The 15,162-nt window shown below is 37.6% G+C and overlaps 1 protein-coding gene across 18 annotated transcripts in view; it reads right to left on the reverse strand.

Moving 5' to 3' along the window:
- RIMS2 (regulating synaptic membrane exocytosis 2) overlaps nt 1-15,162 on the reverse strand; it is a gene marked incomplete at both ends in the record, with an annotated part of 444,787 nt that overhangs the window by 239,418 nt on the left and 190,207 nt on the right. For all 18 annotated transcript variants that reach the window (XM_084219774.1, XM_084219771.1, XM_084219776.1 and 15 more), the window contains one exon: nt 12,889-13,814. In XM_084219774.1, coding sequence (XP_084075900.1) covers nt 12,889-13,814 — 926 coding nt within the window. The remainder of the gene's footprint in view (nt 1-12,888; nt 13,815-15,162) is intronic.

Genomic DNA, 15,162 nt, shown 5'->3' on the forward strand with positions numbered 1-15,162 from the left:
AGTAAAACTATTAGTAGGCCACAACATTAAGTAGATAATACATTTTCCTGGTACAAAATTTGCCACAACCATATATTTTGTGAACATAACCTACGGTAGTAACACAAAATATTGGCATTTTCCTAGATGCTTGTTCTCATCTTACACAGGTGCCACAAAGGATTCTTATTTGCACAAGCTTACTGCTTAGAGTAGTCATCTTCTTCCAAGAGGCCAGGGTTGAAAAGCTGCTTATCTCACAGGGTATCTGTGCACCAGCAGAGCCTCTGTAGTAACAAGGACATGGACATAGCAGCTCAGCACACACTCATCACGTGAATATTTACCCAGGGTCTCAGCAGTCAGCACTCTGCAGCTCCAGCTATCAGCACTTTAACTGCTGCTCTCAAAACTAGTTTGCATCTGCCAAGATGAGCTGCAGTCATGCTTTGGGCTGCAGTACAGACCTATCTTTAGGTAAGATATGTGGTTTCAATTTTAGGAAAATAGGAATACCAAGAGGTTCTCACCTACTCTGACACCTCTCAAGCCGTCACTTACATCACCCTTTATAATTTGCAATTTTGCCTGTGATGTTGCCAGTGTTGCTTGAAAGTCATACTATTATTTACTGCCTAGTGGAAATGTGGTCCATTAGGCAGCTGAGTTATCTAACAGCTCTTTGTCACAGGGCAAGGCTCTCACTCTTCTCCACGCTGCTCCCAGCAGTGTGACTGTGCTCTTTTGAGCCAGTTCTGGTAAAGGTGATGTGCCATAGTAATTCTTCAGCTTATTAAGGTGAAAGGAATGGGTTCATTTGTTGTAGCAGCTTAGTTTCATACCAGTGTAGTCACCTAAAATGGCTCACTAAAAGTCAACTAAATGATGGATTTAGTCCAGATCAACAATCATGAGGTAGGATGAGGATGATAGGATGATTTCATTCTAGATGACAATGAGCTTGTGGCTCACCACAGCTCACCTTTTTGAGCCACACTACAACATAAACCTTTGTGTTCTCAGTCTCTTGAAGTGCAGCCCTAGCACTTGGTGACTTCACTTTTTATGGGTCTTTAAATTGGTCCACCCACTCTACTGGCCTGAGTTTCCATGAAAATTTTATACATTTACAATGAAATTCATGGGTTTGAAGAGATTAATTTCTTCTTGCAATACTATACACACTTCTCCTGCTACCTCTGGTTATACTGAATTATATCCATGAAGATTTCAACTACTGACCAGCCTTGGCTTTTGTAAAGGTTCATAGTGATTGACTTGAGGGAATGGATTATGCATGTCAGAAAACCAGGAACTTTCAGCTTCATAAATATACTTTGTACACTGAAGAAAAAAAAAGCAGCCCTTTAAATTGTGCTGGGGTATAAGTGTGAAGTTCAAACCTAATTCTGATGACCTTCCTCAGTCAGAAGCTTTTAAAAACAAATTCAATTTCTTCATCACAACAATATCCTGGCTTTAAAAAATGGTGGTTTTGTAATATTCTTTTTTAAAGTGTGTTTAAATTGTGTGATTAAAACAGAACATGAAGACTTTTCAAAGGAATTCATCTTTTAGAAACTTTCAGTATGAACAGATTTTCACAACTAAACTTAGTAAAAAATTAAAACCAAATGATAATATGCAGGAATGGCAAAATTATAAGAAATTATAAAATCTAATGAAACCTATGGCATACATTCTCTTCCTAGGAGTATTAAGAAGTGTGGTATTTAAACATCTTTCAAAGTGTATCACAAGTTCAGCCCTTCCGTGTTATAGATGTATACAGAAAATGGCCTACAAATAGGCAAAACAGTAAATACTCATGGAGGTTTGTGATGAAAACTTTTATTTGATTCTATTTAGATTATATAACTAATGCCCATATATTTACATTTTCCAAGTAAACAGATTATATAACTAGGAACCTAAAAGTTATTCATAATCTAAATGTTCAGAAAGGCAGAAAGTATAAACACAGGAACTATTTCTTATAGACTATTTCTCAAGAATACCATCGATCTGAGTATATTTCCATAAGAATGGGTGCCTCCAATCTGGTGTAAACCTCAGTGTGTGACACAGGTGTATGCACACATTCATTCAGTTCATCTGCCTTTACATATTTCAAAAGAACATCTTAACACAGAATAGAGTGTTGCATGAATACAGGCTATTAGGTTCACTTTACTATTGCCACAGATGAGACATAAACCAGAAGCTCCAAGAGCACACACTTCTTTCACAATCTACTTCTCCATGCTCATAGATGCTACTCAAATGTTCCTTGGAAACAACCTACTTAATCAGTAAGGTGAAATGGAGAAATCAGATGTACCTGACTTCCACAGCACTTTTGACAATTTAGCAAGTTAAATATTAACTGAAATAAGCTCTTTTAGAAGTATCTTCACATCTGAAAGCCTGTTAAGTGCTGCAGCGTGATCAAACAAATCATCGCCTAAACTACATGGCTTCAAAAAAGAGGGAAAGGTGAAAAAAGCTTAGAAAAGTTGAAAATTCAGTAAAGGGAAGAAAAGCCACTGAGTAATGCAAAGACTTTGATGGGTTACACAAAGGGGGGGACAGGCTGCAGTGTAAGTAATGGCAATCTTGTTGGGGGAACTCGGTGACATTTCTAAGAGGTATTTCTCCATTTCTGCCTTCTCTTTTATTATGTAATGGTTCTGTAAACATGTGACAATGCCCAACCAGGTTCAGTACTAGTTAGGATCAAAAGTCTGCAGACCAGCTTTGTCCTAAATACAGCTGAATATTATAGGATGTCACTATTTTAGTGGAAAAGCATGATATATTTTGCATTAAATATTTTCCAAAGTAAATTAGAAATTATTTTTTTTTAATCCTTTCACATTTCAAAGCCACTTACTTTATGGCAACAAAAGTTATGATTTACAGCCAAGAAAAAGCAATGAGGGCTAAACATTCTTATTTTCTTTGTGCAATAGTCTTTACCCTTTCCATGAAAGATAAGACTACTTCAGCAGAAAAGGTAAAACTATTATTATATATGTTAGCATAAAACTTCACTCTTAAGAGAGATGTAGATACTCTGTATTCCAAAGCAAAACAAATTCCTCAGCACAACTTTATAACAAAACCACTTAGCACTAATTTGATAGACTGCAATGACCCAATCCTCTTCAAACAGTTTTATTTAATATTTTCTTAATGATCATAAATGTCATTGCTTTTTTTTCCATCTTCCCCCTAAATCAAGGATCTCATCATCAGTGGACCATCACAGGAGATATGCGTTAATAATTTTTTTATGTTACTGACAGACACCAAAAACTTTAAAACACATTTCTAGGGTTTTAAATATACTTTCAAAAGAATATTACTATTGGAAAAAGTTAGCTGGAATTTTTAATTTACCTAGAAATAGGGTGAAATTGCATTCCTAAATCAGTAATCAGATTCCTAGATGGCCTGATTTTTGGGGCAGTCATCATTTGGCACCTGCTGAGGCTCTGACTGGGAAGGGTTTCCGTGGGACTGTCCTTGGGACTGCCCAAAGTTTGTCTCACCCCTCACACTTGTGCCAGTGCCTTCCCCCAGGAACAGCTCCCCTGTTACACAGCAGCTCCTGAACAGCTGCAGCTGAAACTACAGCCAGACAGAGAAGGACACAGAAACTGGTGCTACTTTGCCCAGACTATTTATATAAAATATTTCTTCCTGGGGCCCAGATTGTGAATTGCAGTGGATGAGACTTGGATGGAGTGAGAACTGTGAGAAGATGGAAAGAACATGCTTTCCTCTGACAAGCATATGCTTCCAGGTCTCACCCTCAACAATATTCAGCTTAATCTCAAGCAGTTTCTGTGAATAACTCCAGGTCTTGAATGACACATTTTGGGGAGCTTGGGACAACAGGGCCAAAGGACAGAGCATCTTAGGAACAGTTCTCACATGGATGACATATGTACAGCCCATTCTGCTTATTTCCCCTTCACTTTGGTTTCTCTATTTCTCCCATACTGATTATCCTATCCCTAATGAAATATACATCAAAATAAAAACAGAACAAGAAAGACATGTTTTTACAGAAAATGAATAAAAAACCAACCCAAACCATAAAATTTATAAAATAATACCAACTAAATTATCATTTCTTTAATTAATTAAATTTATTTGACAGTGACCCATTTAGTTTCTGACAGCTAACAGAAGAAGTAACAAAATTACCTGCAAAATCAATTTAAATATACCGTGGAAAAGCACTAACATAATCTAAAATGACACAGAGTATAATCTGTGACAGATAGATTTGTTTTGTTTTATTAGAAGAATAATGATTTCATCAAAGTATGAAGAAAATTATAATTTGAAGAACACACACTTCATGTATTCTGGAGGTAGTACACGTGGGGTTTTTTTTCTTTTTGTGTTGTCATTATTTCTGTTTGTTGGGAAAAAGACTAAAAAATCACAGTATTTACGTAAATATTCAGAAAACTTCAAAAGAAAAACTCCATGATGGTTTTTTGTTCTAGCATGGTATTGTAAGGAACTGAAATGTTTCACACAGAATTCAGCAGGTCTTCATTTTGTCTTATCTGTGCCAAATCTGTATTAATTATTAGCACTTAGCCCTGATGCAAGATTTGGTTATCAATTAGAAATTTCTAACTTAGTTAAACTGTAATTGTAGCTTGAAATAAATGGAGCAGGTTGAATAAGATAAGAATTACCTACATTGGAAGCCTTGCATATCATAGGATGACATCCTTTCCAGCTATGTTTGTACAAAAATTTCTTTCATCACTATTTAAAAGTCAATGGATATTTATTGATTTTATTCAGCATTTATTCCACCTGCCAAGATGGTAAAGGACAGTGAAAAAATTATCTTGGAATGATAATTCAAGTTTCTTTTGTTTTCTATTTAAGTTTAGAAAAGATAAAAATGGGGTGCAGAGAAAGCAGAAATTTTTTATGATACTTTTAATATTGGTCACTCATATAATTCAGTGGTCTACAGTTTCAACTGAAAAAGAACAATTGTTACCTTCAGAATAGAATATTTTCACAAATTCCAGGGGAAACTGCATCTTGCAGTTAGTGTTAAAAAGGTAAACTAAAGCTAGGTTCCAATGATCCATAAATTTAAAATATTAAAAACTATGTTGTTTTGTTAATAAAAAACTTAATCTCACCTTAAACCACAGATAACTACAACAAATACACTGAAATACTTTAGTAATAACCCATAGTTATTGTGTTACATTATCTCAGAAGATTAATAATCTTTTGTCCACACAACATTTCACCTACAGTAATAGTTCCAGCAAAGTCACAGAGTAAAAGGAAACATGATTAAAGAATTACAGTTTTAATTATTCCTGTACATTTGTATACAGAAGTTTCAGATTGCAATTTAGGCAAGGTTTTAATCAATAAAATTGAATATTAGAAATTTTTGTTGGAATTTAAATGCTAGGAAATTATTCACGTCCATTTACCTATGATAAAATATTCTGTATGCTCTGATTACTATATGAAAATATTTCTTCTTCCTGACTTCAGGAAATCCCTGTCTATCCTCAGATTCTGAGAATGCATAAGTTACACACCATATTTTCAGCATGTATTTTAATATCTTAAAGTACAATTATCATTTTATAAGGAAGTTTCTAATGTTAATATTTGCCATCTTTTCACCTAGTTAGAGTTACCCCACAAAAGTTTCCTGGCTTGCAGCAGTGTGTACCTGCCTGGACGCTTCTGCCAGCAGGAGTGATAATAAGGATGTGAATATGCAGCCAAGAACAGGGAAAAGGCAGGGCTTTTTCAGTGAGGGATCTTACTGCCTTACGCCAATATTTTAAATTACTGCAAATTTAAAATATGTTACAGTAGAGTCCTTTAAATGCTGCAAAAGATCACACCCTTTTCATATCTTCTAAGTACCATGGAAGTGTGTAAGTAGGAGTAGGTTGAGCAAAACTTTTTTTAAAATTCTCTACAATTAGAAATTTCTGTAACTTTAAACATTCTAGTTCTATTCTCATCTATAAAGCGGTGAAAAATATTTTTCTAGAAAAAAATATCATAGGCAATACTAATATTTTATAGTTAGGTACTACTTAGTCAATTTTATAAGAAGTACTTTCAAAGCAGTGACTTTTTATTGCTCAAAAATATACAGAGAAAAGTGTAATATTTCTTATTTCTCAATATTTCTTATATTTGCGCTCAAAATAGTTCATAGGAGTCCATAGGCAGTTCATAGGAGTAAGCTTAAAAAATGGATAAATAGCATTCTGAATTTCCAGTCAAACTATTTATATATTTAAGTTACATTTATCTTACATAAGAGGTAGAGGTGTCTATAAAAATAAAAATTATTTAATTACAAAAACAAAACACAATCTCCTAAACTGCAATATTAAATGAAATAATAAAAGGAAATTTTGTCACTCTCCTAAATCTGTTTTAATAAAACATGTCAAACATTTCATCATTTTAAATAACCATTTTTCTTTTGATCATTTAAAATTTGTACTTTGAATTGTAAGATATTTCTATACTGAAACTGTTTAAAAATTCAAAGTCTTTTCATTCAACTGCTGCAGCTCAGTCCTGAAATTTTGCCTTCTAGTATAATTTGTTCTAGAGAAGTTAGACTTTCAGGAACTCTCTAACCTGAATGAAACAAATTTTAGAAACAATGACCTCGTTCTGATCTAATTTAACTCAGTGTAACTTTGATGCCAAAGTTGTTGAAGATGTATGAAACTGGCACAAGCAAGATTGAAATCAGGTCCCTTATCTCTCTGAATTTAAAAGTGAGAGCTCTCTGATGGAATCCCACTTCTTTGGCATCTCTGCTCATGTAAGACACGCACTGTTCTTGCAGAAGCACTCAGGAAATGAGCTTTCTGCTTCTCACACCAGGAGCTACCATACTTTTTCTAACTTTTGACAAGCATATTGTTTTCAAATAGACCTAATTCTCCATTAAAAAACAAAATGGATTATCACTGGCAGTTTATATACAGACGCGAACGGGACGGGGCTACTGTGACAAGCGTCTTGAGCTATCTATTTTTCAGCATCAGTCTCATTACATGATTTTGACAATGGAGAGATGCTAACAGCTCGCTGTTTAGGCAGCAGGCCAAAGAAACTTAATGTTACAACATATCATAAAGCCCTCTTAGCCAATTACATAGAGCAAAAGTATACTGACAGTAGTTCTATCCAATCACCTTAAGCACCTGTAGCTTTGGTTAAAACAATGGTGGCCTATTCTTGAAGACAATGACTCATTTATAAGAGACAAAGCACAGAGCACTATTTATATTTTACCTTCTAAATATTTACTTAAAATTAACTTTTTGCAACTTAGAAAGCCAAACTACACAGCTCTATTGTTCTATCTCCCATGTCATTGCCACTGCTTAGATATTTTTTATGCTGTTTTAGCACTTCACAATTCTGCTGTATCTGAGGCTTGTCTTTTTACCACCTTCCTAAAACTTTCTGATTTTACACATTCCCACACTGGATGCCTACCAGATTGGTTTCAAATCTGCAATAAACAAGTAGGTCCTGATTTTAACTTCTATCACGAAAAAGGGCAGTTATTCACAAGCTTGTATATGTCCACAACACAGCCAGTGCAAGGTTATATATTTATGTTTTAGTGTGCTTAGTGACAAAGAACAGTGTATTTTCACCTGGTCCTGTAAGCAGACATGTCTGCTCAGGCAGCCTGTCCTCTGCAGCTTTCAGCCAACAACACAGGGATGCTTTATGTTCTAAGATTGCTCGAGTCTATCCACATGTTTTGTTAGGGGGTTGGTGAACAGCTGCCTGGATGTGAGCTGGCAGCATGCCTGGGTGACTAAGAAAGGCAGTCACATCCTGGCTGGTATCAGCAATAGCGTGGCCAGCAGGAGCAGGGCAGGGATCATCCTCTGGTACTCAGCACTGGTGAGGCTGCACTTTAAACACTGGGTCAGACATGGAGCGAGTCCAGAGAAGGGTAACAAAGCTGGTGAAGGGTCTGGAGCACAAGTCCTATCAGGAGTGGCTGAGAGAGCTGGCAGGTGTTTAGCCTGGAGAAAAGGAGGCTCACTGGGGACCTCACTGCCTGCTACAACTACCTGAGAGGAGTTGTAGCCGTGGGTGTGGGACTCTTCTCCAAAGTAACAAGCAACAGAAAGGAGAGGAAATGGCCTCATGATGTGGCTGGGGAGATTTAGATTGGATATAAGGAAAAAAATTCTTCACCAAAAGGGTTATGAAACACTAGAACAGGAATCGGCTGCCCAGGGGACTAGATGATTCACCACTCCTGGAGGCATTTAAAAGGCACGGATGTGACACTGGTTTAGTGGTGAAATTGTCATTCTGAAGTTAATAGTTGGACTTTATCCCGAAGATCTCTTCCAACCTAAAGGTTTCTATCTTTCTATGCATTTGAGTTTCTTTGATAATAAAAGCTAACTAGCTATCATGTTTTAATAAAATAAGAGTGAAAGCAAACACTAAATATAAGAACTGACAAAACACAAACACATTTGGCTTTCCCACCACAGATTCCACCCACATTAGATGTCAGCCACCATTTGTGCAAACAGATACCTCTCACAGGCTGCTCTGAAAAGTGCTGGGAGCATGGTGTGCGTGTATGCCTGAACTGTTTACCGTCACTGGAGAAATCTACTATGTCCTACTTTATATTTAGAACAAATTAGGGCAATATTTAGAACTATCACACACCTAGATTTCCTTGAATGAATTCTCTTCTTCCATGAAGAGATTGTCTCTTGCTGAATCCCTAGAGTTGGAGAGATTTGTAAAGTCTAGTTTTTAAGACCCTCAAGTGTTTGGGGAAGGTGCAGACAGAACCCCAGCTTCAGCACAGGTCACCAATCTGGTGCTTCTGTTCTGAGTGGGGGTAAAACAACCCCAGGGATCACAAGCTTTCCTGAGTCTCCTCAGACTGGTCCTTTGGCTGCCTGCAGGTGTGACAGTATTGTCGTAAGGAACACAAGGGCAGTGGTACTGTTAGATTTTCTAAATTTACCTGTAAAGCCTGTGGACACAAAGAATTAACCAGTAGTACTCTGCTTCACATTTGCTTCATGCTGGATAACAAATTATGGGGGCCTTTCAAACCTCCCCTTGTGGCCTACTCCTTAGAATTGCACTGAGCAACATCTAACTGAACATGAAGGTAAAAAAGTACTCTCACTGCCCCTCACAATAGAAGACTCTTAAATTGGACAATCAATGTAGAAAGGTTGGCCTAACTTGCACACCACAAAATGCAGCTTTATTTCAACCTCTGTAGGTGACATAGCTGACTCAGCTACAATACCATCAGAACTGTTCTCTTTTTATAAGCCACATTTCTCAGAGCCTTCAAACTGCATGTAAACTGAGAGAGTTTTGAGAAAGAATTGGTGATTTGAACAGTCTAGAACATTTATAATGTCATTATAATCCCTGGGTATAGTGATAGAGGAGCTATTTTACAGCCATTTAAAATTTAGGATTTCATAAAAACATTGGGATTTCAAGAATTGTTTTTCTCTAACATTTTAAGCAATTTTGATCTTTCATTATTAGGGAAAATAGCAATATACCTAATGTTTTGGTCCAAAACATGTAGGCAACTCCTTTTTTTTTCCTCTCCAAAGTGTATTTCCTAAGAGAGACAGGAGGTTCTGTCATGGAGATACAGCTTTGAACTGTCTGCTACACTGATCTCAGGACTGGCAATAAGTGTAAATTGAGACATCTTTGCAGTTACAGAAGCCTAGCATTCACAGCAAGAGTGAAGAAGGGTCTCTTACATAATGTGGAAAAAATATTGTGAGTTTAAGAAAAATCTGAAAAACGCAATAAGAAAGAATTGCTCATCCTATTCACAGAAAAAGGCAAAGGCCATCTGTTAAATTGGTGCTCAGTTATGTCACTAAAGAGAGTTTCAATGTCTGTGAAGACCTGCACAAAATTCACTCTGAAAAATATGTCTAATTCTGGCACAACCTAAGTTTCAGGTAAACACATTTGTAACCTCAGCTATGTCCATTTAACACTGTTCTGAGTTGTTTCTTGAGCTTCTAAAGAACGAACTCACCTTCAGTGTCAGCTCCTGACCATGGTCTTAGCACATCTCATCCCACCAAACCCCATCCCAGCCCTTCATGTCCATGCTGCCAGGTCCATGTTCCTTGCTCGAGTCCCAGTCCCTCTTTGCAAAAAATGCCACTCCAGTGGTTAAAGAGCAGGGGAGAAGCAGGAGGGTCTGAGGATATTATTTGATTCTGTGACCAGGGCTGCTGAGCCTGGCACAGCTGGCTCTGGTTCCAGGAGAGGAGTTACTGCTGGAGTGACTTTCTGTGCTATGCATGGTCACTTCCCCAGCCCAGGACCCCCAGCACAGGCGGGGAGCAGACACAGGCAAAGCAGTCACATCCTTCCCCAGTTCAAGTAGTTGCTCTTTTCTTTCATGAAAAACCAAGGTTTTCTCCACCTTGGTTCCAGCTGCAGGCCATCACTAGGCTACTTTGACACAGTTACACTCTGTATGTCATGACAAAATGCTTACACTAATTCAATCAAGATTAACAAAGCATAGTAGGAAGCTTTTTCTTTTTTTCCCCTGCAAAATCTTTGCAAGCTTTTTTAATGAATTCATATAACAAATATCTAGCTTCATTCACTCCCTCAGAAATCAGGACAGACATGACATTGTCATTATTATTACCTATTGTTATCAATAAGAACGTTTTCTTTGACAACTAAAATGCAAAATTATTTAAGTGAAAGCTCTAAGATGACAGAAAACCTAGAATTTATGACAGAGAACCTAGAATTGTAGAGCATGTTCTAAACTCTCATCTGAAAGGAGGAGAAGGCCCAATACGTAGACCAGACCCACTTTTTGGCAAAGTCTGGTGCATCCCTGAGACCCAGCTGTGAAGGAAAAGGTTCCTATACTGACAAGGCCCTCAGCAGTCATGGATTTTTCAGGTGGGCAGCAGAGTGTCAATAAGTAGTCCAACAGCAATAAAAGAGAGACATCAGGGCTTTAGGGTGACAAATTAAGGAATCAGGAGTACAAGTGGGCTTCTCCTCTATTCTCCCAGTTGCAGGAAAGAGAGGGAGATCCAGCAGATCAGTACTTTGAGTCTGATGTCACCAGCAGAATTTTGTGGATTTTTGATCATGTTTACAGTTTACATTACACCAGGCCTGCTGATGACAAATGGGGATCACCTGTCTCAAAAGGGGAATAGGATTTTTCTCAGGCTCATGGAGAGAGCTTTAAACTAGGTCTGAAGAGGAAAGGCATGAAACCAGACTTGTTCCAGATAAACTAGGCAGCAGCCTTCTAGTGTCTGAGAGACACTGTGCTACTGTGGTCCTTCATTCTGCTGTCTCCATGGAGGTAGGGGACAGAGAGCCATGCAGCAGACACAAGGGTTATTGATGTGTTAGAAACCATGGAAGTGCTAAATTAGGGGTAATCAATAATCTTGTAGATCTTCTCCAGTCTAAATTATTCTGTGCTTTTATAATCCTAAATGTATATGCTTTGTGTGTTATGTGTACAAAAAATATATTGTCTACGTTATCTTGTATACTACATTTTCTACACTGAATTGCCTTAAATAAACATTTTGTTACTACTTCCCCTGTATCGATTGGTCCTATTTTCCTCAAGGTTGCTTCTAAGAACAAAATCAAGAACACCATAAAGTTGGTATAAGTTTTTCTACTCATCAGGAAGACTAAGGGGGTCAAGGTTTCAGCACAGTTGTTTCACATAAGTACACGCAAATGTCTACTTTGACCTGGTGAAATTTCCTTCCATACTAAACAATCTTGCTCCTTACTTATCAGACCATGATTGTGGATATTGACATATGAAAATTCAGAGTTATTTCACTTACTCAAGTTAATTGCTTGCTTCAGAACCAATTTGATAGCAATATTAATAATAATAAAAATAAATAGTAGTAAATTTTCTATTTACAATCCACAACAGCAGAAAACCATTCAGGGGAAGTAATAAAGGTTCACTAGTATAAGAATAATAACTCAAAAAAAGCTTAAAACAATGTACATGAAAGCAAGCAAACTCATAATATTCATTTGATTGAGTTTAAATTCAGGGCCCCCAGTACTTTCATATTTTACTAGAAATTATCCTTTTATAGGCTGGGAAGTAATTTCAATCAATCTTAGTTTTCTTTCTGACATAGGAGTAACTCCAAAACTATTCCTAAAAAGCACTTAAATCAAAAACCATCACAGCACCACAAGAAAAAGAAACCTCCATTGGTGTAAACTGCATCAGTCATTTTAAATTTGTCTCAAAATTTCAATGGGTCAACTTTATAGACACAGGTCTTTTTGCAGATCAGACATTCTTTAACCTGCAGCAGACAGCATGAAACTGGCATAAGGGCTGTATCATGTGCTCCAGTTAATTCAACAAAAACGCGGTCATGCGCCCACACTTGATCCAGATCAAATACCCACTCATTGTGATCCAGGAGCATGCAAATCTGGTATTAAAGAACATGAAACTGTGGCCTTATATGACAGCCCAGCTTTAGATATTTTGCAGATTTCATTGATAGACTTTTCAGTAGGCATATTTTTTTCCGTTAACTTATCCAAATACTTACAGGAGCTGTGATGCTCTATTCCACATAAATCATTAAATTTATGTAAATGAAACACAAAATCAGAAAAAAAATCCCAATTCCCATCACAACAAAGTTGAGTCATCTGTGAAGGGCTGTAAAGGTGTGGTTGCAACCAATTTAAATGGCTAAAATAAATGTCCAAAGTAATAGAAACCAAATCAAATCTATATAGTGAAACAATAAATAAAATTCGAAATCTTACCTTTTTCACTAACACTTTCACTTTCAATCTCTACATCATCACAACTTGTATATTCTGGAGTGGATGCCAATTCTTCTTCTGAGCTACTTAATGAAACCTGGCGCATTTTACCCCCTTTTTTCGTTTTATGGGGCTTTGGTGGTGGAGGTCTGACGGATTCAGACTGGTCCGAGCTGAGTGAATCATTCCGTAACATGGTCTCCATCTTTTCACGTTTTGTTTTCCGGACAGCAGAACTGGGATCCAAATGGTGCTGTTTCCTTAAAGAATCAGAGCGCCTCATGTCTGGTCTTTCCAGAGGAATTGGACTCCTCCTAGGTGTAGGAGGGCTGTGATTTGTGGTCCTCTGACGATTGGGGCTTGGTCCTTGAGCCTCTCGAGTTCTTTCCATAGAGTACGAACGTTGGTTTTCCATGGCGGCCCTGCGCTCAGACACGGATCTTTGTCTTGATGGCCGTTCCATCCTGAGCATGGACATCCGGGAATCTTCCAGCTCTGTATTTGCCAGGGAGACATCGCTGTGCCTGCGTTCGTGGCGTGCGCGGGACACTTCGGCGTGGATCCGCATTTGCTCCTCATATGGCTGTGGCTTGACTGGGTAACGAGCCAAATTAGGATCACTCCGGTATCGGGCCTGGTATTCCTCTTCCCTCCTTTGCCTCTCATATTCTTCCCTGCTTTGCGCATCTTCTTCTTCTACCGGATACTCCTTGGAACGCCTGCGGCTCCTTCTGTTGGAATCTCTATAATCACCCAGTTCAGGTTCTTCGTACAACTGGGGCCCACGCTGTGACCTCCTATCTGAATAATCTGATGGTGACCTGGGCATCGCACTGTCTGATGTAGCATACTGTGAATATTCGTCTCTCTCGTCCCTTTGGTCGTATCTTCTGCTCTGTTCTCTTGATATTGAAGGGCTTCTTTTCCTAAATAATCGTGGCAAGAAAGCAGAGAGAGAATTCTGTCAATATTTTAGGTAGCACAAATATACAGTTGATGCTAGTTAAAAGATAAAATGACCAGCTGATGGAAAAAAAATCCATTCAATGCATTTTTTGGGAATGTGCTCTCACATTTTCTGTACTAAATTAAAGAAAGGATGTCATGCTATAAATCTGCTTACGGTGCACAGTTTGAATATAAAACAGCTTTGAAGGAAAAATGCTAATGTGACTTTATGAAATATAGAATACAAATACTTAGGCTACTTTGTAGTCATGACTGCTTTACAAGTACCAAAATTTTATAATCCTCTGTAATCATTTTACAGCAACATTACTTGACCATATACTTCTGTTTCATGGAGTTTTATAATCACCATGGAAATTAGGGCTAGAAGGATCATTCAGTTATTTTACTCTTTTAGCAGCTGTTATTGCTCAAAAACACACATTTCAATTCCCACAAAACTATAATTTGTGCCAAGGGCAGAAAACTGACAAAGATTCAATGGCAGCGCTTTTCTAAATCAGATGAACTCAGAAGTCCTGAACTCGGAAAACAAAGCACTTTTTTGTGTTGTGAAGGTAAAGAGTTTGAAAGTGCTGCCTCTGCCTATCTGATAGGAGAGAAAACATTCTCTTCACAGCCAGGAAGGAAATGCAGTCTCTGCTCAACAAGGAAAAACAACAACTGTCAGTTCAGAGTGTGTATGGCCTGTGGGGTGACTGGCAAACTGGTATCCTGTACTGTTATAGGTACCATGCAGAATTATTAAACTGCGCTTGAAAGATTTTGACCCAGTATTGCCTTGTAAATAGTAAAGTACTTTAGCTTTGCAATGGCATCTACAAATAAGAAAACTAATTCAATCTTGCAAAATGAAACTCCTGGTGTGAAGCACGACAAGTTCTGTAAGCATCATGCAGATGCCTATTTGCTCACAGTGAAGCTAAGATGTCCCATCTGTCTTGTTACAGTGGTGTGTTAGTACCAGTACAAATTATAACCTCTGTACGTTTTACAAAATCTCTACAGATTCAGCTACTGGGGACTCGAATAATGTAACATGAACAGAGTTTGATAAAGCTAAAACCAGAATGGCCAACAGGAAGGGACAATTAGAACAACAGAACTACCCAAATGCAGACAGCTTGCAAAGACATAGAAGCTTCATTATGACCACAGAGATTAGATGCAGAAATGCTTTAAGGAAGATAAATATTTTTCACTTGAATACTTCAGATGATGAAAAATTATGCCACATTCCAAAATAAGTTGTTCCAATAGCAAATTACCCAATCTCTGAAAATTTCTGCCATGGCTATAGCAAAA

The sequence above is a fragment of the Fringilla coelebs genome, assembly GCF_963513975.1.
Source record: "Fringilla coelebs genome assembly, chromosome: 1".
Taxonomy (NCBI): Eukaryota; Metazoa; Chordata; class Aves; order Passeriformes; family Fringillidae; genus Fringilla; species Fringilla coelebs.